Genomic DNA, 24,220 nt, shown 5'->3' with positions numbered 1-24,220 from the left:
CTAAATCCCTGGCCCTTTTTTTTTTTTTTTTTTTTTTGAGACAAGGTCTCCCTTTGTAGTTCAGACTGGCCTTAAACTCACTATGTAACACAGGCTGGCCTTGAATGTGGTGATTTTCCTGCCTCAGCCTCCTGAGTGCTGGAATAACAGACATGTGCCGCTATACCTGGTTATACTTTGGATCTTGAATTTTGATCTTTTCCTGGGCTAGTGTCTGTGCTGGGACCTTCCCTAGAGATGCTGGGCAGTGAGGTATAGGTTCCAGCCGGCCACCTGATCACCAGGGGAAGCGACTGAGACTCTCAAGAGTACCGGGTTACTAAGCTGGGATGTGTGATGTGTCAAGCATATTGAATATCATTCAGTGTACACTTTGATTTTAGGGTGAGATTATTAGGTGATAACCCCTCGAAGAGCATCTGTATATAAACACAGTAGGAAAGATTAGAATGGAATGATTCTTAAATTTTTATACAGGCATTTTCATTTTAGAGTGAACATGGAATTTAAAAATTGTACAACACTAAAAATCACATTTATTTTAAAATAGTATTGTAGTTCATGTTTCATTTTCCTACTGCTTTTAGGGACTCAGTGTAGTGGTGTTTCTTAATCTTCTAGCAAGTCACAGACCTCTTCGAGAAGATAAGGGCCATTTCTGCAGAAAGCACTCCAGGAAATGGGAGTTGAAAGATACTTTCTCCTTCAATATCAACAAATAGAGTCTCAATACAGCATTATGATTATAATTAATGCTATGTCAATAAAATAGATATGCTTAGTCCTAGTCAGCATCATGTTTAAAGAAGTAGTACTGCCTGGTGTGGTGGTGCACGCCTGTAATCCCAGCACTCAGGAGGCTGGGGCAGGAAGATTGCCAGGAGTTCAAGGCCAGCCTTGGCTACATAGTGAGACCCTGTCTCAAAAACAAAACAAAAAAAAATTGGAGGCACTTATTACTAACATCAAGAGCAAGATAAGGATGTGCATGATCTGTGACACTAGTTATCATTTTTGCTTGTGTTTTTTGTTTTTGTTTAGAGATAGAGTGGCTTTGAACCCACTGAGTAGCCCAGGCTGGCCCTGAACTCTTGACCCCCCTTCTTCAGCCTCCCAGAGTCCTGAGATTATTGGTGGTTGCAGCCATGCCTGCCTTCCACTATTCACCTTAGACTGGAATTATTATCTGGTGCAGTTAGACAGGAGGTGTGTGAATGGAGAAGGAGAATGCAGACTATCTGCATTTGCAGGTGCTCTGATAACATACCTCAAGACTACAGAGGACAGGTAAAACTAACTCAGGCAATAAAAGAATTCGGTGATAAAAAAAAAAGACTGCAGTGATACAGTGGGCACAAAGTTAATGTTAAAAACCAATAACCAATAAACAGCATGATGGTAGGAAATAACTCATTTACAGTAGTAATCAAGAAGGTATTTCAGAGTAAGTTTAACAAGAAACCTAGATGAGAAAACAAACACTTCAGGAAGCACAGCTTAAGGTGATAGATGATGAGTAATGAGCTTGAGGAAACAGAAAGACAGTCCCTGTTCTGGGATAGGATGGTTCAACACTATTGTGTCAAAAGTTATATGGAGATTGAAAGCAGTTCCCATAGAAATACCAACAAGCTCTGTTGCAGCAAATGGAAGTTGATACTAAAGTGGATATAGGAAAACAATCATGTAAAAACAGGTATGAACACACACATACACACGGAAAACCTGACATGGGCCGTCAGCTTTGCCCAACAGTGAAATACTCTAAAGCCAGTGCGGTTAGAACTCTGAGGTGGTGGTGCACAAATAGACAATTAGACCCAGTGGAATAGAGTAGCAGACCTGAGGAGCCCCACATGTGTGTAGTAATTTAGTGTATGACAAATGTGATACTTGAAATGTCTGATATAATGGCTAACTTTATAAATGGTGCTGAGACAGCTGGGTAGCCATTTGGGAAAAGAATTAGACTCATATCTTACAACAAACAATAATAGATATCAGATGGGTTAAGAATCTAAATGTAAAAAATAAAACCATGTATCTACTAGAAGGAAACATAGATGAATGTCTTTTTAACTTTAGAATAGGAAAGACTTTCTTAACATTGTTCAAAATACAGAAGCAGCAAAAGACAAGTCTGATAAATTTGACTACAGAGAAATAAAGTTTTTCATGAATGAAAACACCATAAGCAAAAGTCAAAAGACAACTGATGAATATTAGACAGAAGGCTAATATCCCTAACACACATTTCAGTGGCAGAGTACCTGATAGGACATGAGAAATGGGGTAAAGAAGTAAACAGTTTTCAAAAAATAATGTAAAAAGGGCCCTCAAATATAACTCACTCATAATTAGAGAAATTAAAATTACAACTACAGGGAGATACAACGTATTACCTAGAACAAAACATGACAGCATAACTGTTGGAGTCAGTGATGAAAGAGGACCTCATATGCATTAGTTGTAGAAATGCAAATTGCTACGGCCCTCCTGGAGGGGTATTTGTAATACCTAACAAAATTACATATGTATTTAGCTTTTTGTTTTGAGAGTCTTGCTACAGCCCAGGCTGGCCTCAGCCATCCTCCTGCCTCAGTTTCCCAAGTGTTGGGATTACAGGTGTGTGCCACCACACCCAGCTTGTACTTAGCTTTTGCCCTAGCAATGCCACTTCTGGGAACCTACCCTGAATATATACCTTCAACAGTAGGAAAGTATGTACATATACAAGTTTGTTCATTATAGTTTATAATTGCAAAACATTTGAAAAAATCTAAATTGTTATACATAGGAAAATGACTAAACTATGGGACAGCCATATAGTGGCATACTGTGCTGCCATTAAAAACAAAACAGATAACAGACTAATTTCCAGGGTGTACAATTACATGAAAAACACTCCCCAATATATTTAGCATGCTGTCCTTCATATTTATATAAAAAAGGAAGGTGCCAGGTGTGGTGGCACATGCCTGTAATCCCAGCACTCAGGAGGCTGAGGCAGGAGCATTAGCACTAGTTTTGAGGCCAGCCTAGGTTACCTAGTGAGACTGTGTCTCATAAAAACAGAAAAGAAAGCTGGGCATGGTAGTGCAGTCCTATGATCCCAGCACTTGGGAGGCTGAGGCAGGAGGATTGCCAAGAGTTTGAGGCCTGCCTGGTCTACATAGTGAGTTCAGGGACTGCCTACACTGCAAAGGGAGACCTTGCCTCAAAAAAAAAAAAAAATGTAGGAAGTGAAACCAGAAACTAAAGAGACTACTGACCATAAGAGGCGAATGGGAAAGGGGTGAAAGGAAGAAGAGAATGGGAAGAGAGTAGCAGGGATGATTAAAGAGTGAGCCTTCTCTGAGTCTTTGTGTAGTTCTGACTAACTGAACCATAGTGATGTTTCATATACCCCCAAATTCCCAAGCAGTTTAACCAAGTGGGATGTAGAGGAAGGGAACCTCAAATGGAATACAAACAGTAACAAGTGAACCTAGCAGTGTTTCAGATGAATAAAGTAACTGCTGAGATGGGGAAGAAAAGAACTAACCTAAGTTTCTACAGAGGACCCCACACTGACTGGATTCTGTGAGGCTCAGGACAGAAAGTGCTGTGTAAATGCTGTAATCCAGGCAGTAAGTGTATGTCTCAAAAGAAAATGGCAGAGCAACAACTTTCTTGTATACCGTATACCAGAACTGAACAAATAAGTAAATACATTGTAGGTAATAGGAGTTGGATTTCTCACTGTCAAAAGGAAAATATAGAAGATGAAAAGAGAAAGATTAAAATGAACCTTTTTGCATTGGAACCGAGGCATTATTATAAACTCAGGGTTCCTAATCTGTAGACAAATAGATACAGAAACCGCATGTGTCAGTGCTCTGGTTCTGTCTACTAAGCAGGCACAAGGCAGCAACGCCCCAGGAACAGCACATCCAGTATCTAGAACTCTGTCTGTAAACATTGTTCTAAAAAAGGAAATAGTTTTCCTAGAGGTGGCTGACTGCAGGGTCAGGTCAGGGAAAGACACGGTGACCCCGAAACTCTGGAGTCAAATAAGGTTTGCTGAAAGAACACAGGTGCCAACCTGAATGAGCCTCTGTTCCCCAAAGCTGGAATGTAAAGAGAGCAAAAAAATAATGATGGCAGTGGATTATAATTCATGGAATAAGCAAATGTTTATGGATCCATACTGATATTAATATATATTTAACTAACTAATAAATGTGAGAGAAAAGGGAAAAAAAGAGAATTACCCTTAGACACCACAATAATATTACAAACACTGATTGACAGGTGCTAAATTAGCAGGTGGGGGTTTGGGAAGGGATAGCATTGTATAGTCTCAAACTATTTCCCCAGCACAGTTCCAGCTTGTTTTTTATTTTATGAAAAAATAAAATTTTATAATCAAATAATAACAATATTACACTGTGTATCATTATCTTCAAAATAGTTATTCAGAGTACAAGACATAAACCAAAAAGATTTTCAATGAACTTAGATAAACTAGTAGTATAAATGAAATCAATTAGCATAGATAGTTGAAGTATTTAAAACGATGAAATTTATGATTTGGGGAAGCATTTGAACTTCTCCTTACTTTCTGTTATCTCTCTTCTACTTTGCTCTTTATTTGCATATATCCATTTATTGTGTTTCTCATATAAGAGAAAGTATGCAATATTCGAGCTTGTATGCCTGGGTTATTTCATTTAACGTTCTGGTCTCAAATTGCATGCATTTACCTATGAATGCCTCAAGATTATTTTTCTTTATGGCAGTGTAGTACTCCATTATGTATAATTACCACATTTTCCTTTTCTATTCATCTCCTGATGGACATATATGCTGTTGGTTGCATCCTTTAAAAGAAAGAATAGCAGCTCCACAGTGAAGAAACTTGACAAACCTCAACTTACCAAGTGATCAAGGTAAACATCAACAGTAAAGATGTATGAATATGATGAGTTCCTTGATCTTAAACATTGAGGACAGAGCATAATTTTTGTGGTATTTCAAAAAATGTAAACTTGATTCCAGTCGTAACAGAACATTGAAGAAACCCAAATGGAAGGACATTCTACAAAATACTGATCAGTATTCTTCAGAAGTGTCAAGGTCATGAAAGACAAGGAAAAACTGAGGAGCTGTTACAGATGAGGGTACTGGCAAAAAAAGCAATTAAATGTAAGGTGGGATCATGGATAGGGTCCTACTCAGAAAAAGGATGAATTGGAAAATTGATCACATTTACATAAACTCTGTAGTTTAATATTTAGCCAATTCCTGTGCAGGTTATTTGTTCCTTATGTGAGACGTCCACATTAGAGCTTATAGAGTGAAGCATATGTGGGGAGTCTACTATTTTTGCAACATTTTTGTAACTAACATTAGCTCCAAACAAAAAGTTTTTTAAAAGGCATATATGATCATGCTAATAGGTGCAAAACAGCTTTTGATGAAATTCATTACCTATTCATCAGAAATAAAATAATTTCTCATAACTTCAGAGAGTCTTTCAAAAACCCAGAACAATTATCATCCAAACTGATGAAAATATTAGAAAATTTGCTTTTAAAATTGAGGCAGCAGACTAGGATACTATTTCTCCTTTTGTTTAACATTGTATTAGAGGTATTAACTAGTATGATGGAACATGGAAAAAAGATACACGAAGATTAGAAACGACAAAATAAAACTGTCACTTATAGGTATTATGATGTTTTACAGACAATCTTTCCCTCACTACAAACTAGGAGCAAATGGTTAGAAATAATGGGAAAGTAGTGCTCGCTTTGGCAGCACATACACTAGAAATAATTGGGAAGTTTAACAGGGTGGCTAGATATAAGATTAGTATACAAAAGAATTCTAGAGTAGAACAACTAATAACACTTAAGGCACTGTTTACAGAATTATCTTAGTACTAAATATGAAGTAGTAATTATAACAAAGAATACACAAGTCCTTGTTCAGTGATTGAAAGATTTAATGTCATGAAAATTTCAGTTTTCCCCAAGTTGGTCTGTAAATTTAGTGCATAACCACTGAAAAACCTCAAAATGATTTTTATGAAAGTTGATAGATTATCTGATATTTTTGTGAAAGAGTAAATGGCCAAAAACAGCCAAGGCATTTTTAAAAGAAAAGTAGGGACAAATAACTTGCCTTATTAGATATCAGAACTTACTGCAAACTAACAGTAATTAAGACAGTGTGGTTTTAACCAGTTGCAATCAATCTTTTAATTTTGGTATTTTTCAATATATTGTGCTTTTGGAAAAGACTTCTGTTCATTACTCATTATAGTGAGGTATTACATACTTTATAGTCCTAGTCCTGGTAATGTGATAGGATATAAATTTGTCTTAAATAGTATTAAATATATAAATCAAAGGCCAACACTGTTTCCTTGAGGCAGACTATATTTTCCTTATAATCTAAATAACCATATGTTTCTATATAAATTTTTATAAAACAGGGACAGATATCTAATTTGATGTCAGGGATCATTTTCTCCCTAAAACCACCACACTGTAAGTGAAAAATGAAGCCTAGAGAAATATGGGTTCACAGAGGTTGTCACTGACAGCAGCCTAGTCACAGGAAAGAATAGAGCATGTTTAGCCAGTTAGCCAGTGGGGCAGCTTGGCCTGTAGACTATTTCAGGGGTGAGGTATCCAGGAGCCTGTAGAAGAATGGCAGTGGTTAGGAGAGTTGGGAAAGATGTGATCAAAGCAGACTCCAAAGACCAGGGGGAATGACAGGATATCATCAGGGTGTTGGAGGAATAAAAACGTAACGAAAGTTCTGAGCTCAGTAAATTAGTAGAAAAATGTTATTAATCAAATAGAGAAGTAAGGGAGCAAAGTAAAATTTTGGAGATGGTAAATGATTGTTTCCATTGCTTAAAAATGTCAATCTTTATTTTTAATTCCAAACTGATTGAAGAATAAACTACATGTTTTGTAGAAATGAAATGGTGTTTTATATCTAATCACACTTTACAACCTAAAATGCAGTTCTAAAACATATGCTCTGTGAAGAAAATGTGATATTGCCATCCTTTGTCCACATTGGTGTGTATTTTTCTTCCTTAGATTCCTGTATAGTTAGCACTGTTGTACTTCAGGACCTACTGGCATATGTATCTTCGGAACATTCCTACCTCAAAGGTCTTCCACAGAGGTGGCCTCAGAGAGTGAGCAGGATAAAGTTTGTAGAACTGGAGCAGCTGGAGCCTGATACATTAGTCCATGCCATGCTGAGAGTTGTGGATGTCACTGTACTGACGGGTAAACATTTTGAGTGCTTCTTTGATTTTAGATCCTAAAAAATCAAGACAAAAGACCATCTTAGTGTATCATTTAGTTATCATTACGTATTTATTGTGAGTTATCAAAGTATGCCATCACTTGTGATAGAGTGATGTCAACTAAAATATTCCTTTCTCTTTTCCTTTCCCAGAGGCATTGTACAGTTACAGAGGACAGAAGCAAAGGAAAGTTATGTTAACAGTGGAACAGGCCCAAGGTCAACATTACGTGCTTGTGCTATGGGGTCCTGGAGCAGCCTGGTACCCTCAGCTTCAAAGGAAAAAAGGTAAATACACCAAAAAAAGCAGTTAGCCTATTTATATTTTGATAAATGATTAATGCTCATTAGCTGAAAATGAAGAGAATCTGAAGAAAGGAGATAACCTTTAAAATAGAAGTGATCAAAATTAATATTCCACACATTTTTATTATAATCACATATTCCTTGTGGCAATTTAGTTATCTTAAAGTCCTCTATAATTAATGGTGTTAAAATAAAGGCTTACATTTATTCTCAAGTGTACTACTTAATCTTTTTTAGTTAATATCTGACCTCCTTTAAATAATGTTCTTTAAAAACTTAATTCTGGAGAAACTTCTACAATTTTTTTTTCAGCCAAAGCGCTCTCATAAATAAACTTCTCTCTGGTTATAAGGCAAATGTTAGGGGAGTTACATTAACACTTTCAAGTCACAATTACTGTTCAATAAATGACTGTGCTCCATGTTTTTTATTTCACTTGTTTTAAAAGTGCTTGATTATTAGACATCATATGGTGCTCATTTAAAAAATGACAAAGCTATATTTGCTTTAAAGCATAAATTAATAATATATGGTATATTAAATTGATGTTTCAATTGGTCTTGATTTTCAGTAAAATATTTCACAATTCCTTTTGCTCTGTGAGATCCTTTCATTGTAACAGAAATCACTGAATTAATGGTTTGAGTTATTTTACCCTACAAAATTAATTTAGAGATTAAGTGTTAATTTTAACACTTGTTATTTTGTGACACTTGTTATCTTTTACCTGAAGGAGTCAATGTCTCTTTCTAAATGTCTCCCTACCAAATAGCTCTATTTAGGTAGGATCTGGTACATCATCTCTCTTAATCATTAATAGCTTACAACTAGGATTTGCAGTAAGTCTGATTTTTTACTTTTATGTTAGGATCAAACAGTAAGAGATGTTTACTCAGTTGAGAAACCTGACAAACACATATTGTTGATAGATGAGGCGTAGTCCTTGACCACCCTGTTACAACCAGGACACGAGCCTAGTACATGCTGAACACAGATGTAGGTCAGAGGTAGAGGGGGGAGCTGTGGCACAGCAGAGTGTCCCATGCTTACCATGAATATCCTTTAAGTTAATAGTTACTTGAGAGTAGAAGAGAAATTATAGTGGTCTTTAGATAATTCTGTGGTTTTAAGGTTAACCTTAAAAACAGGAATTTAGGACTTAAGATGTAGTTATTCTTTGTTCATTTGTTAATTCAGCTTACATTTATACCATCATTTTAAAGTTTTAACATCTGCCTGCCTCTCAAGCGCGAGGTCCTGAGTTCAATCCCTGGTACCAAAAAGAAAAGAGTTTTAACATCTGCTTAAGTACCTCAAGGCAGTTTTTTTTAATAGAAAATACCAATTTTTAAGGATAATTTAAGTATATGCTTCCATTTTCACAAATTGGTAGTATTCTGCTCATCCATTTATGTGTCTTGGGGCTTTCTTTGTATTAACCTTTGTACTGGGCACTGGTTTTATTTGTCCTCAGGATAACAAACTCATGTTTAGGTGACATAATCAGAATGATCACCAAGCAGTCGTTATTGAATACTGTAGATAATGGAGTTGATGTTTTGGGGGAAGAATAATAAGAAATCCCAAGTTTATATTCTTTTGAAATACACATTTCCAGTAGGAATTTGGCATGCTTCACATGTAGCAAGCATTGGTCACAGTATAGACCCTAATGAGGGTAAACTAAGGACATAAATTACATTTAGGAGTAATTGGTTAGACATAAAATAATCCATTCAGAACTACATGCCTTTCCAATGCAATATTTTTCTGCAATTATTTAATAGTCTAATATTTCAAATAGATAGCAAATCACAATAAAGTACTCCCATTACTAATCCCAGAGCAATACAAACAACCCCAACATTCATGGTTATTCAAAGCCATAGTTATGTCTGTGTGGAGTTTTGAAATATATCCTTGATTAGTGATTCACATTTAGAAATATATCACAGTTTGTGTTATATAGCTCTGTCTCAGATTCATGAACTTAACCAGCACGTGTGCCTTTCTGTTATTGAACATGTCAACCTTCTGCCTCAGGATGTAGAATGTACTATTGCTTTTGTCTATAGCACATTTCCTCCAATCTCCCACTTACAGGCCTCCACGTCCAGCCTCCAGGTTTGTATCCTCATCTTGGTCTCACAAGTGCACGCCAGCTCACCTTCTGTGTATTCCTCTGGCTCATTTTCTTTTGTGGATTGATTTTCTTAGTACTGTAGACTGTAAGATCTTTGCATGTAAGTGCCTCAACTGGCTATTTAGCATATATCCTATCACACAGCATTGCCTGCCTCAGTAGTTATTTTCTTTATGAATGAATGAAGATTAAAGTACAGATCAGTCAGCCATGTGAATTTCAAACCATCTTTAAGGGATAAAAGACCCAGTTTGAGAAGGAAACAGTGCTGCTGAATCACAAGGTTAAAATGTGTGATCATGACAATTTTGCAAGCCATGGGATGTGTTAAGTAATTATAGCTAGGGCTGAGTGTTGCTGGGTGGTAGAGCTCACGCTTAGTGTGCACTGGGTCCTGGATTTTATCCCCAGCAAGTCAGCCAGAAAAGGAGGGGGTGGAGGAGAAGAGGAAAGGAAAAAGGAAGGAAGAAAGGAAATTACCGTTAAGTGTGGGTCCTGAGGCCTTGTTGTTAGGACTGGGGCTCCACTGCGTGTAGCTTCACAATGTGATGTTTATAGAGATGTCTCAGCACCCAAGGTGGAGAGTGCTGGTTCGCTTCAGGGCCCTCAGAAGCCAGAACCTAAGCATGGTAGCTGTCAGTCTGCAGCTTCTCTGTGTGTTTGCAGTCTTCCCAAGGCCCAGCTTGTCTGCTTCCCCACCACATGGAAAGCAGAAGTGGTTATTCCCTAGCTCATGATTTTACTTTCCAAACCGGTTTCCAAATTCCCAGCAAAGAGAATCCGATCCTAGATAATCTTATCCAATAAACTGTAAGTAGGAAGACAGGGATCCACAATACTAATGTGACAGCTTGAGCTTACTTCAGTGGGCAGGAAGTAGTTGTTTGTAGTCTGGGTCGACATGATATATTCAGTATCACAAATATGTAGACACACTAGCTTAGAAAGATGTACACATTGTATATATTACAAAACTTCATAAATAATAGTATCACGTTTTAATAAAAGTGTATCTCTAAGTACAGTATATATGTACATTTAAAAAACCAGAAACATATATATCAAAATGCTAGCTGTGGTTATCCCTGTGTAGTAATACCTTTAATTTGAGTTTTATTTGAATTTGTATGTATCTGTATTTACTTTTTAAACTTTTTAAAAGCCTTCAAGCACATGCAAAAGTAGGGAGAACAGTAAGTTCCTATAATGAACTGAAATGCTCAGTAGGCAGCTTATTAGAACATGGCCAGTCTTATTTCACCTGTTATCTTCCTTTTTTCTTATTTTCTAAATGTTTTACAATAAATGTATTTTATTATTAAAAAATTAACTTTTTTCCTTTTTAAAAAAGAATTTGACATTTGGGATAAATACCTGATAATTTGAGGAAAAAATAGAATTAAATTTTTACTTCATATTTGTACCAAAATATGTTGCAAATGCCCTAGAGATTCAAATAAAAATTAAAAAGATCTGGGTGTGGTGGTGCATACCTATAATCCCAGCACTCAGGAGGTTGAGGCAGTAGGATCACAGTGAGTTCAAGGCCAGTCTGAGCTATATAGTGAGATTCTGTTCAAAATACCAAAAAAGAAAAAAACCATTTTTTTTAAATGAGTAGAAAATTAGGTGAACTTATTTGCAATCCAAAGATCGGTATGTTAAAGATAGTACAGCAGGAAAACATTCTATACATAAATCCCCCCCATACAAAATTAAAAGATATGATAAACCAGAAAAAAATTACGTTGTGTCAGAAAATAATACAATAAGCAAAAATCTAAAAAGACAAATGGGTAAAGGATATGAACAGGCAAGGCCCCAAAAAGAAATAAAAATAGCCAATAAATATATGAAAAAATTACTCTTGAGAGTAATTGAAGACAAAATAATGATAAATGACTTTATTCTTGTAAGAAATTTACAGAGAAAATATGGGAAAATTGCCACTGTCATAAACAGTTGGGAATAAAATTAGCAGAACCTTTTTGAAGAGAAGGATATATGAAAGAATTTGGGATATCTTTGGCTCATTAATTGTACCTCTAGGAATTTATCATTGCATAAAGATGTGTCTGTATGTTCTTTCTAAAGAGACTGTCTATGCAGATTGATTCTGGACCAAAATTTACACACATACACACACACATATGTATAAAGAAACTGAGGCAAGTGGGAGCAGTGAATGGCCTAAAGTGGGAAACTAAAGAGACAGCTATTTTCAGAAAAATTAGTGCTGAGAAATATCCTTTAATTATAATTTTGTTTTGTTTTGTTTTGTTCTGCTATTGAGACAAGATCTCACTTTGTAGCTGGCATTAAACTCATGGCAGTCTTCCTGCCTCATCCTCCTGAGTGCTGGGATTACATGTGTGCACCACCACACCCAGCTATTATAATTTTAAAGTTGAATTTACCAATATAGAATACAATTATTTGACAAGGAGGTACGTTCTCCTGTGGTTTAAAAATTAGAATTATTACTGAGAGATAAAACTGGGTGTTAGTATGTCTAAATGCTTTTTTGCCATTGTTCTAGAGAAGTTAGCTAAGTAAGATAATTAAAGTATTGAAATATCAGTAAAATATTGGTTACAGTAGGCCTTGGGCCACTTAAGTGTCCCTTTAAAAAAACTCTTCAAATTAAAAAAAAAACTTTGTAGTTATCAATGAGAATTTACTCCTTCCAGAAACAATTATGATAAATTACGACTTTTTTGTTCAGGAGACCAAGAAATTATTAGAAAAATTTTATTGGAATAATTTCTAGCATTTGTATCCTGTGGCCTTAACACAACATTCATACATATTTTGTGTCTTTTTAAAAAATTTTTTATTTTTTTTATTTTTGAGACATGGTCTTATTACAGGCCAGGCTGTCCTCGAATTCACGCAATCCTTCTGCCTCAGCCTTCAGTGTACTGGGATTACAGGTGTGTGCCACCATACCTGGCATATTTTGTATCTTTATAGCCAAATTATTATTATTTTTTTCTTGGTACCGGGGATTGAACTTGGGACCTTGTGCTTGTGAGGCAGGCAGTGGAACCACTGAGCTAAATCCCCAGCCCCTGTATATCCAAATTATTTAGTGATAAAAGTTGTATTTAACTGATTTATTTAGGTCAAATTATTTAATCTGATTCTGAGCCTAGGCTTTTTCCATTTTGGTGACCTTTGATTTTTGTCTTTGTTTTAAGGTTATATTTGGGAATTTAAATATCTTTTTGTTCAGCGCAATTGCATACTGGAGAGCTTGGAATTGCATACAACACCCTGGTCATCCTCCGAGTGCCTGTTTGATGATGATGTAAGGGCAATTGCATTTAAATCAAAATTTCAAGAAAGTACACCCTCCTTTGTCAAAATGTCAGATTTAGCAACTCACCTAAAGGATAAATATTCAGGTAAGATCTATGTACATATAAAATATTTCTTTCTTTTTTTTTTTTTTAAAGACAAAGTCTTACTGTGTAGCTAGCCCAGACTGGCCTTGAACTCTGGTGATCCTCCTGCCTCAGCCTCCCAAGTGCTGGGATTATAGGTGTGTGCCACTTAATTCATAAGGTCCTGAGTTTGATTCCTGGTACCAAAAAACAAAACAAAACATAGATCTTTGAAACTAAACTAGACATTGTCAACTTAGCTGACTCTAGTCCTTAGATGTTATGTAATTATTAGAAATCACTTAAAATATTTCTCAGGTGTAGTTTCCAGCAGTTTATCACTTATAAACCAGAAATAGGAAAATGACCTTAACCAGAGCCACTGTTGAGATAAGCATGTTAGGAAGTCACTCATCTGTCTGTGGGATGTGGTTCTGAGATTTGCACTAACACGGGAGCTGTGAAATGCCCTTGCTGCTCTGTCAAATGCAGTACTATGCTTCCTGCCATGGTTTGGGTGTCGCTCATCCCTCGAGGGCTCACAACTGGGGGTTTGGTCTCCAATGTGGCAGTGGGAGATAGGTCGTGATCCTGTAAGAGGTGGAGCCTATGGGCGGTCCATGTGTCACTGGGGGCATGCCCTCAGAAGGATGTGGAACCCCAGTCTCCTCAGCTTCCTGTGTGGCAGTGTGATCTCACATGCACCCCTGCAGTCGTCATGAGTTTCTCACCAGAGCTCAGCAATGCCAGTGCCATGCTCATGAATCTCTAGAAATGCAAGCTAAATAAACCCGTTCTTTATACAGTTTACTTGCCTCAAGGATTTCATTGTAGTCACAAAAACAATCTGTTAAATTTCCTGAACTCAAATACTATCTGTATGTCTCCAGAATTCATCCTGAGAAGCATGTAACATAGAAGAATGCCTTCGATGATGAATTTTATACACATACACTTTCCATTAATTAAATGTTATTTTAGTTAAATATAATTAAAGTGATCTGTTTTTAGTAAAGAAGAAAAGGAATACATTTTGTATTCAGATTGCCATGGGCTTTGGGACAGAGAGCACAATAATGAAAATAACCAGTAAAGTTTCTACAGTTTTAGAGGGAAGAAGCTCCACTACATTGTGCTGGCTTCCTGTGCACTGAGGTAGTGCTGAAAGGATGCCGACTTCTAGTTGAACATGTAACAATAGCATTTGAAACTATATTTAGATTTGCTAAGGTCCAGTAATTAGTAAATGACAGGGATTGTTGGTTTTAGAAACTAATGGGAAGTTGTACGTTTGCTGCAATAGTAAATGCCTTTTGGAGAGGAAATAGGGTTGAGGAAAATAGGATGTGGTTGTAGGTTTATTTTATTACATAATTTGAATTTTAAATGAAGAAAATAATTGGTCAAAAATTTTCCAAGAATTTGTATAAGATTTCCATTTTGAGTGATTTTGTAGGTTAAATTATTAAGAATAACTCAGCAACTTTGATTCCTGATGCTGGATTTCAATTCCATTTTTCCATTTGTAGTCACTCCTTCAATTTTCTGAGGAGTTTGTGTAGAATTAGAATGATTGCTTCCTCAAATGTTTGATAGAATTCCTCAGTGAAGCTTTCTGCTTAATAGGAGTTACTCACTGGAATTGAATTAGATTTTAAAGTAAAAATAAACAACATGGATGTGAACAAAATAGGTGGCACAGTGCTGATGATTAATGGTACCAATGCCGCACTAGCTTGGAGTTGAGGCTGGAATTGGGATTGGGAAGGCGTGTTGAAACTGTGCCATTACGGTCAGGCCTGGAGATACTGGGTTCAGATAGTCCCTTCTCACTCTCTGTTTCATTGTGGTACTGGAGACTGAAACCAGTGCCTTAGCACTAAGCTACACCTCAAGCCTTCTTTTATTTTTTAAGACAGGGCCTCACTAAGTAGCTAAATTGCCCAGACTGGGCTTGAACTTCCGATCCTCCTGACCCAGGCTCCGAGAGGGCTAGGATTACAGGCATGCACCACTACACTTGGCTTTTTTATTTTCTTTATGTTCAGCTATGAGGGCTGAATTAATAGTTTCTCTCATTATTTATATGTGTTTTTTGTTTGTTTTTCACAAACTGGGGCTTGAACCCAGAACCTCACTCAAACAAGGCAAGTGCTCTAAGTGAGCTACGTCCCCTGTTCTTTTTAATTTTATTTTGAGATAAGGTCTTGCTAAATTGCCCAGCCTGGCCTTGAACTTGCTATCCTCCTGCCTTTGCCTCCCAAATAGCTGGTATTACAGGTGTGTACCACCACAAATAACTGTTTATGGGTTTTTAAGACAAAAATGCACACAAGACCCTGTCTCAAAAGAAAAAAAAGACCAAAATGCAGAGAGATCACAAAAGTACAAGCAACCTTTTAAAAAACCATTTCCTAGTTAAATTAAAGGGAGGAGAAAGGAGAAAGAAGAATCACCACTGGGGAATTTGCTAGGAGAGCCTGCTTGTTGGACAAAAACTTGAAGGAGAACAAGCCTGTGCCTGACTCTGAGGAGAGGGAGATGCTTGTGTAGTCTCACCTCACCCACAGCAGAAGTTCAGGCCCAGAGGGCTGGGTGCCCCTGAAAGCAAAGCCTGTGTTTAGAGTGACCTTTTAATTCTCTTATGGAGATGTATAAATTTATAAAATGATAGGATTAGATTAACACGCAAAATTAGTGAATTCTTTTTTTTTTTTTTTTTGAGTCGGGGTCTCACTATGTAGCCCAGGCTGGTCTTGAACTCATGATGATCCTCCTGCCTCAGCCTCCCTGAGTACTGGAATTACAGAGGTGTGCTACCAAGCTCTGTATTTGAATTCTTTTATTAAATACTTTAGAGATTCAGCATAGCTGTGGGAAGGTGTGAAAGGGAGTCTGCTCCAGCTTGTTAGATAGGTGACTACTACCCTTCCTGCTGACTCGCAGAGATATGTGGTGTGATCAGAAGATGTGATGAAACCACTGAAAAATGAAAGCAAATGGAAGAACATGTGGACAAGTCACCCTGGGCTGGACTCGGAGAGAGATGGCAGTAGAGAGGCTAGGAGGCGGGGATGATGAGCTCTTGGCCCGGAAGAGCCACTGCACAGGCGTGGGGGAAGGCTTTAAAGTGATGGTGGAGAGAAAGGGGCCTGACACAAGGTGCGGGCTCCACTATTGGACAGAGAGGCCATGCTGAGGTGGGAGAAGGGGTGTCCGGTGGGCAGTGGGTGTTCAGTGTCTGCTCACAGGTGATTGAGGGCCTGTAGTACTCAGCGAGCTCACTTGAAGTCCAGTGAGTCACCGGAGAAACCTTTCTCAATGAGGACGTGGGTGTCACGCTGCTGTTACATAACCCACAGCTGGAGCAGCGGCAGAGGGCAGAATGGGGAGGAAGAGTGACAAGAGCATAAACATTTGTTAATTACCTTTGGACAAGATTGAGTAGAATAACTTACCTCCCATTTGGCTGTTAATTATGATGGTTAAATTGATGGGACAGGGCAGGGAGAGGCATGTTAGCTACTCTCAAGTGCAGTATGTGAAGGGATTTTTCCTAAAGGAACGATTACACTTATTTTGTGTTATTTCAGAGAACAAGGAGGAAGAACACCCCCAGTTGCTCAGTGAGATCAGCCAGTAAACCTTCACTTGGTTGCAGGCAGATTCCGGATTAGGCACCACAGCTCCGAAAGAGGGATTCTCTAGGGAAGAGGAAGAACGAGAGCAGGACTTGATGCAGCCTTTCCCTAGCGACCATAAATCACTGGGCACATTTGCAAATTAATCATTTGGATCCAGTAGTATACATGATTTCTTCATCTCTCCTAGGAGTGGTTCTGATTAAAGCCCGGATTGTGGAGCTGGTGTTTCCAGTTAGAGCGGCTCAGGAGTTCAGTCTGAATGCTCACAGCTCTCTGGAGCGCATCCTGTCCTTGCTCCCCAACATTATCTACACGGGCTGTGCAGGGTGTGGATCAGAACTGGACACAGATGAGAACAAGATCTATAGACAGTGTCTTAGCTGCTTGCCGCTTTCTGGAAAGAAAATATACTACAGGTAAGGCAGAGTAGGAAGCCAATTTGATGGGAATAGTTACTATTGTAGGACTAGAAATGACAAAAGATTATATGTATCAACCCTTACTTTCTAATAAGAACTAACCCAGGAGAAGAAAAATTTCCCCTGCACAATAAATAGCTATTATGGAAGCAAATATTGTGTAAGGAGATTTTTGTCTTAAGATAGGCATGCTGAAGAGAATTATTACTTTGCTTACATTTTTTAACCAAGATCTAAATTTTTCGTAAATACTTCACTTCCCCACTTTAACATAGGATTCAAAGGTTAAAGGTATCATATGATCTTACCTCTGTGTTGTTTGTGCAAGCTAGTAATATATTTAACCTTCTATACTTCAGTTTTCCTACCTTTATCTTAGAAATTAAAGATAGCAAATAAATGTTCTCTGGTAAAATTGCCAACTAGCTCAGTGAAAACACACATTGTGTTCCAAATAATAAATGTCCAAAGTCATAGATAACCTTTTTTTAACTGTATAAATGACCTGCCTTTACAAGATAGTATACCATGGTTTTATACTATTTCCTCTTATTTCAAGATACAGCAGTATTTAAAAACCTAACACAGATCTATCTAGCATGTTATCAAGGCATATTTCAGGAGATTTACTGAAGCTTAGTCCATAAGTTGTATTTCTGTCTATGAATGGTTAATGTTTGGTTTAAATGAGTGAATGAGTTTTACTATTACTTTGTAGGTTGCTTTTGTGGAAGATTAAACTAAGATACCTAGTATATAAGAAACACAATTAAAATTGACTTTTCATCAACAGTTAAGGCTCTCAAAAGTATGTATAGGTGACTTATTTTATATCATTCCAAATGTTCCTTTTCAATATAATTATTATTTAGGGTATTTTTTTTTGGTTTTTTTTGGTACCAGGAATCGAACTCAGGACCTTGTGCTTTCGAGGCAGGCACAGTACCACTGAGCTAAATCCCCAGCCCTAATTATTATTATTATTATTTTGTACCAGGGATCGAACTCGGGTCCTTGTGCTTGCACACCAGGTGGCGAAACCACTGAGCTAAATCCCCGGCCCTAGTTACTGTTTTTAAAACTATTAAAGAACCCGAATACTATCTTTAACAATGTTTTACAGAATATAAATTCAGAATTACATTTTTTGGAATACAAGGAATACATTGCTTTTTCTGTACAGAAGCTGAGAAGCCAACAGGCCAAGCTACTATTCAGCTTCAGAGAGGCAGCTGTGTGGGTGCCATGGTCTCAGGAGGTGCAGGGAGGTGTGGGCTGGGTGTATTTCCTGAGTGGCCCACTAATGTGGGGTGAGCTGTGTTCCTCCTCATATGTCCTTTTCCCCAAGGGCTGCCTAGATGCACTCACAGTACAGCAGCTTGTTTCTCCAGGGAAAGCCACCAAGGGAGAGCTGGGTGGAAGCCAGCCTTTTTATGACCCTGCCCCAGAAGCCACATGTGTCACCTCTGTTAAATTCTGCTCCTAGGACATGAGTTCGGTTGTCCCTTGGAGAACAGATGAGAATGAGCCTGGGTGCAAGAGAGTATCTAGGGCAGGGATGACAGTGGCTTGACTATCATGTCAGGGGTGGGAAGGAAGGATGCTGACTGATTTAATTTTTTCTAAATAGGAAATGAAAAGTTTTTATCAAAAGAACTATCTCATTTTAAACTTTCAAGAAGGTAGTGAGATGTGTTGATGGACAAGGTCTTTTTTTTTTTTTTCCTTTTCGTACTGGGGATTGAACTTGGGACCTTGCACTTGCAAGGCAGGCACTGGAATTACTGAGCTAAATCTCCGGCCCAGGACAAGGTCTTTTGAAATTGAAGAGAAAGGGAAATTTTTCTGTCTCAGGTACTGTCTTAGTTACTATCTCATTGCAGGCACAGAATACCTGACACAAGTTGAAGGAGGAAAGGTTTATTTTGGCTCACAGTTCATAGAGGTTTCAGTGCACAGTCGCCTGGCTCCAAGGCAGGGTGGCTTGGCAGAGGAGCATTGCACAGGAGAATAGCTCATGGCATGGAGGACAGGAAGCAAGAGATCAAGGGAGGAGGAGGGAGATATACCTTTAGGCAACACCCACAATAGCCCACCAGTTCTCAGGCTTCACCTCCCAACATCACAACCAGCTATAAACCCATCAGTGAGCTAATCCAGTATCACACACCCATGATCCAATCATCTCCTAAAGCTACACCTGTAAATGCATGAGGCTTTGGGCAGACATTTAGCTATAAGCCATAACAGGCATCATGTCCTTATTGATATAAACCTCAGTTTACTGGAATACCTATGTAATGTGAGATTCTGGCTAACTAAAAGATTTAACTAGCAAATAGGAGTAACCATTATGGAAAAGTGCTTCTGCCTTTACAAGTATGGTGGGCCAGAGATTAGTTAGTGGGGGATTTTGGGATTTGAGGCATTTCTCATGCTTTCTGTGTTGTACTGAACAAGTGAAACTCAGTGTAGCCATAGAAAGAACAAGAAACAGAAGTTGTTACTGGAATTTCAAAGAAATAAATGTATATTATCCTTTAAAAAGTGTTGAGAAGACAGAATTGGCACAATTTAGTGACTGAGTGGCAGGTAAAAGGAGATGTCATGGGTATACTACAGATCACTCGCAATTACACAGTGATAGGGCCCTTAAAACTTACTAGTTTATGGTGGGAAAATGCTGATTCACGCTGAGTATGGATGGCTCTGGGAAGAAAGCTGAGCAGTAGTCAGATGTGCCTCATGAAGAATCCTGGCCAGCCCTACATGTGACCAGGCCTTGCATAAGTATCTGCATCTTGTTTTGTTTCTCTTGTCTTCAATTACTGTTGCTCCTGATGGGCCTTTCCTACCAGCCTGTGTCCACATTCTGGTGCTTGTCAGATTAGAAATGCATGAACAGAGTCACCCCCTAGCCTTACCTCTTTCTCCTACCATCCAGCTTTCCTGCTCTGCCTTACACCAGTCAGCCTTGGTTATCTTTTTTTTTTTTTTGGAACCAGGGATCGAACTTGGGACCTTGTGCTTGCGAGGCAGACAGTGGAACCACTGAGCTAAATCCTCCGGCTAGCCTTGGTTAAAGAGTTATAAATGTTTCCTCTTTCTCTTTCTTCACCTCTAGATCCAAATCAGCTCATTCTGTTCGGCACCCTTGGTGCTGCTCATACTGCTTTTGTTTTGAAGTGGCCTAACCCATGGACCTTCTCCTCCTCTGATTTACTCCCAGCTGTGTTCCACACCCCAGGCCACCACTGCCTCCTTGCAGCCCATATCCAGTAAGTGATCAGTCCTGTCCTTATCCTCCTGCCTACGGAAGTTCCGTTCTCCTTTGTGTGCAGGCTTCCACTCCTGAACACATCACAGGAGCAGAGCCACAGTGGGAGGCCTTTTGGGACTGGCCTCTTTCACATAGCACAATGTTTTCAAGGCTCTTCCATGTTGTAGCATGGATCACTATTTTATTTTCTTATTGTAAAATAATATTCCATTGTATTCAAATGCCACCTTGTATCCATTCATCAGCTGGTAGACCTTTGAGTCATTCCTATTTTTTGGCTTGTATGTATAATGCTGGTGTGAACACTTGTGTGCAAGTGTTTGTGTGAACATACATTTTCATTCCCTTGGGTGTAGAACCAGGAGCGGAATCCCTGGGCTGTATGGTTTGACTGTTTCAGGAACTGCCAGACTGTTTTCCAAAGCTGTTGATCAGTTTTACATCCTCACCAGCAGGTAATGTGAGGGTTGCAGTTTTTCCACATCCTTGCCAATACTTTTGTTCTCTGTTTTTTTGTTGTTGATGTTGCGTGTGCTTTTGGTGTCATATATAAGAAAGGAGACATTCTTAAGGCAAGATCATGAAGTTTACTTCTATATTTTCTTTTAAGAGCTTCATTGTTTTATCTCTTACACTTGAGTTCATTATCTGTTTTGAGTTAATTTTTGTGTATGATGTAAAGGAAGAATCCAGCTTCATTTTTGCATGTGGATATCCATTTTTCACAGCATGATTTTTGAAAAGACTCCTCTCCCCATTGAGTCATCTTGTTGTGGTTTGGGTCGAGATGTCCCCCAAAGCCTCATGGGGTCTTTTCATAGGGGTTTTTCAGAGGTGGCTGAATCTAGAGTGTGTGTTGCTGGGATTAAGGGTGTATGATTACTAAACCACTACACTGATTTGGGTTGGCACCACCCTAATCTCAGTAGTCTAGATAAGATAAAAGGGGCAGAAAGATGCAGTTAAGGTTCCCTTGTTGCTTGTGCTATTGTGTGGCTGCCATGAACTATTTTTCTTCCACAATGCCCCTCTGCCATGTGCCACTCTGCCTTGGAGCCAGCCAATTATGGACTTAAACCTCTACAAACTGTGAGCTAAATAAACCCTTTTCCCTTTAACTTTGGGTATTAAGTCCTTTGTCTCAGCAACAAGAGAAAAGTAACTAAGACAGCATCATTGTAAAAAAAAATCTTATTTTCTTGGACTTGGAATGTGTGAGCTCTAAGTTCTATCCCCAGCACTCAAAAATTTTTCATATTTTCTTTTTTCCTGCCAAATTCCAAAGTTCCTTGAATAGAGGAACCAGCCATTCTGTCAGTGGCGTATGTCCACCGTTCACCACAGCCCCTGATTGTGATAGATGGTCAGTTAGTATTTGTATTTATTTCAAAAAAAATGGAGGAGTTGGATGTGGCAGCACATGCCTGTAATCCTGGCTGGAAAATCACAAGTTCAGGATAATTGCAAGTTTGAACCCAGCCTAGGCAACTTAGCAGCATAGCAAGCACTATGTCAAATAAAAAAGGGCCTGGGATGTAGCTCAGTATGAAATCCTGGGTCCAATTCCCAGTACTGGGAGTGGGAGAGGAGAGAGAGAGCCTGGGGAAAGAGGACAGGGTGAGAAGAGGGAAGGACCAAGAAGCATGTAGCTAAAGAGAGAAAGTCCACAGTGCTCTCCTGAGTTCCTCTTTGTTAATGAATGTTTCTAAATTCCATTTCCATTTCCTTTTTGTAGGCCAGCTTTAATGACCATAGTTGATGGAAGCCATTCTGTTTGCATCCGTGTAGGCTCCAAGCTGGTAGAGAAGATTCTCCTCCACATTTCTCCAGACTACTTGCACAAAGTGATAGGTAGCTATCAGCACACCGTGCAGAGGTGGTTCTTGGTGAGACTGTTCATTCAGGGGTACAAGGAACACTACCGTCAATGAAGTCTTTCTCGGTCAGGGTACAAGCAGAGGGTGACTTGCCATGTGAGTGGGAAGGTGGAACTTCCTTCACTCCTATCTCGATACTTATGTAGATTCTGACTCAAAATAAAAAAATAAAAAAGGGTTGGGGATGCAGCTCAGTGTGGTGGCCCTGGGTTCAGTCCCTAGTACCTTTCCTATGCATGCACATATACACCTACACAAAGAAAAAAAGAGAAAGGGTGAATGCAGACAAATGAAAATTATGACACATCTACTTATAATTTTAGTAGTATTTTATTACTGATATGATATTCATTAAATAGCTGATTCAGGGTTCTTTTATATAAAACGTAAGTACTGGTTGAGCATCTGTAATCCAAAATTTTGAACTCTGAAATGCTCCCAAACCTGAAACTTTTTGAGTGCCAATGTTATGTTCTAAGTGGCAAATCCCATAGCATGTGACATGTTGCAGTTGAAAGCCAGGTACACTAAAGACATCGTATAAAGTTTCCTTCAGGTGACATGTATAACGTTCACATTCATCTTGGGTCCTGTCCCCAGGATATCTCATTATGTGTGCAAATATTCCAAAATGCAAAAACCTGAAATCCCAAACACTTCTAGTGCCAAGCATTTTGGATCAAGGACACTCAGCTTGTATATGTATATGTAGCTGGAATGAAAACTGTAGATGGGTAAGTATAAGAGTGCTTTTCTGCTTGGACATACCTTCATGATTTCAGTGTTAATGCAGGAAAACATCATTCTCCTTCATTGCATTAAAAAGCTGATAGGCATCCAGGCATGGTGGCACATGGCATAATCCCAGCACTTTGGGAGGCCAAGGCAGGAGAATCATAAGTTTAAGCCCAGCCTGGACAAGTCAGTTGGACTGTTTCAAAATAAAAGATAAAATGGGCTGAGTTGCAATCCAGCATGAAGGCTCTGGGTTCAATCCCCAGTACGAGAGGCGGGCAGGGAGCCAGCTGAGAGCTGAGCCTTAAGGGGCCTGCTGTCTGAGGATGGGGCGTCCTCCGTCCCTGCTTTTTGTGTCCAGTAGGAATAGCCCACCATCCATTGCTCTCCACTACCTTAGTGACTAGAAAGACAGGCACAGGATGAGCAGTTTACAGGAGGTAGGAAACCAGAGGGCTCAAGTAATAGGGTGCTGCTTTCATGTTCGGTTTCCACCTTCTAGAAGGGTCAGTGCTGCGTGTACTTTGTCTCCCCAGTGCCATCCTTGGAGGTCACCTATGCGATGGTAGCCGCAGACCTGCTCCACTCCCTGCTGGCAGCCAGCTCGGAGCCCCAAGTGCTGAAGATTGAGAGCCTTTTCGTGTTGGATGAGAACAGCTACCCACTGCAGCAGGATTTCTCCCTCCTGGACTTCTGCCCTGCCGGGTCCTGCCCTGAGGCCTTGTCCCAGAGAGGAGGTGCTGACTGAGGCCACTTGCATTTTGAAATAAATGAATGAGGGGAGTTTGTTTACTAAATAAATGTATTTTATAAAGAGAACTGTGCTAAATATAAATTAAAACTTTTTCTAAGAAAGTGCTATGAAGTTTTTAGTTCCTTGTTTTGTTTTCATTTGCTGGTCTCTTCATTTCCTTAGAGAAACGATTGACACAGAGCAGTCCCTGAGGATTACGGTTCCCCATCCACTCCCTGCTTCCAGCCCTGAGCCCCCAAGGCCCTCCTCCCAGTCCCACAGACCTGAACAGAGATGTTCCTGAGGCTGCTCAAGCTGTGCTTATAGCTAACATGCCTCCTCTGCTTCCTCAGCGGGCTCTCAATGTGGGGTAATTTCCTCGA

General features: G+C 38.9%; 1 protein-coding gene across 42 annotated transcripts in view; it reads left to right on the top strand.

Moving 5' to 3' along the window:
• Positions 1-23,963, top strand: part of Shld2 (shieldin complex subunit 2) — a 100,087-nt gene extending 76,124 nt beyond the window's left edge. For 23 of the 42 annotated variants that reach the window (XM_087210919.1, XM_087210914.1, XM_087210916.1 and 20 more), the window contains 7 exons: positions 7,101-7,295; positions 7,468-7,602; positions 12,964-13,170; positions 20,337-20,490; positions 20,849-20,947; positions 22,228-22,343; positions 23,641-23,963. In XM_087210919.1, the coding sequence (XP_087067045.1) occupies positions 7,101-7,295; positions 7,468-7,602; positions 12,964-13,170; positions 20,337-20,490; positions 20,849-20,947; positions 22,228-22,343; positions 23,641-23,852 (1,118 nt within the window). In that variant the 3' untranslated portion in view covers positions 23,853-23,963. Of the gene's footprint in view, positions 1-4,871; positions 4,932-7,100; positions 7,296-7,467; positions 7,603-12,963; positions 13,171-16,980; positions 17,210-20,336; positions 20,491-20,848; positions 20,948-22,227; positions 22,466-23,640 lie in introns of those variants that run through there. The other 19 variants (XM_087210931.1, XM_087210933.1, XM_087210929.1 and 16 more) reach the window with 11 other exon arrangements.
• The last annotated feature ends 257 nt before the right edge of the window (positions 23,964-24,220 follow it).

This window comes from Heterocephalus glaber, unplaced genomic scaffold (assembly GCF_053883595.1).
Source record: "Heterocephalus glaber isolate CG9 unplaced genomic scaffold, H.glaber_assembly_v1.0 deba00001235, whole genome shotgun sequence".
NCBI lineage: Eukaryota > Metazoa > Chordata > Mammalia > Rodentia > Bathyergidae > Heterocephalus > Heterocephalus glaber.
This window is presented reverse-complemented; position numbering and strand designations above follow the sequence as displayed.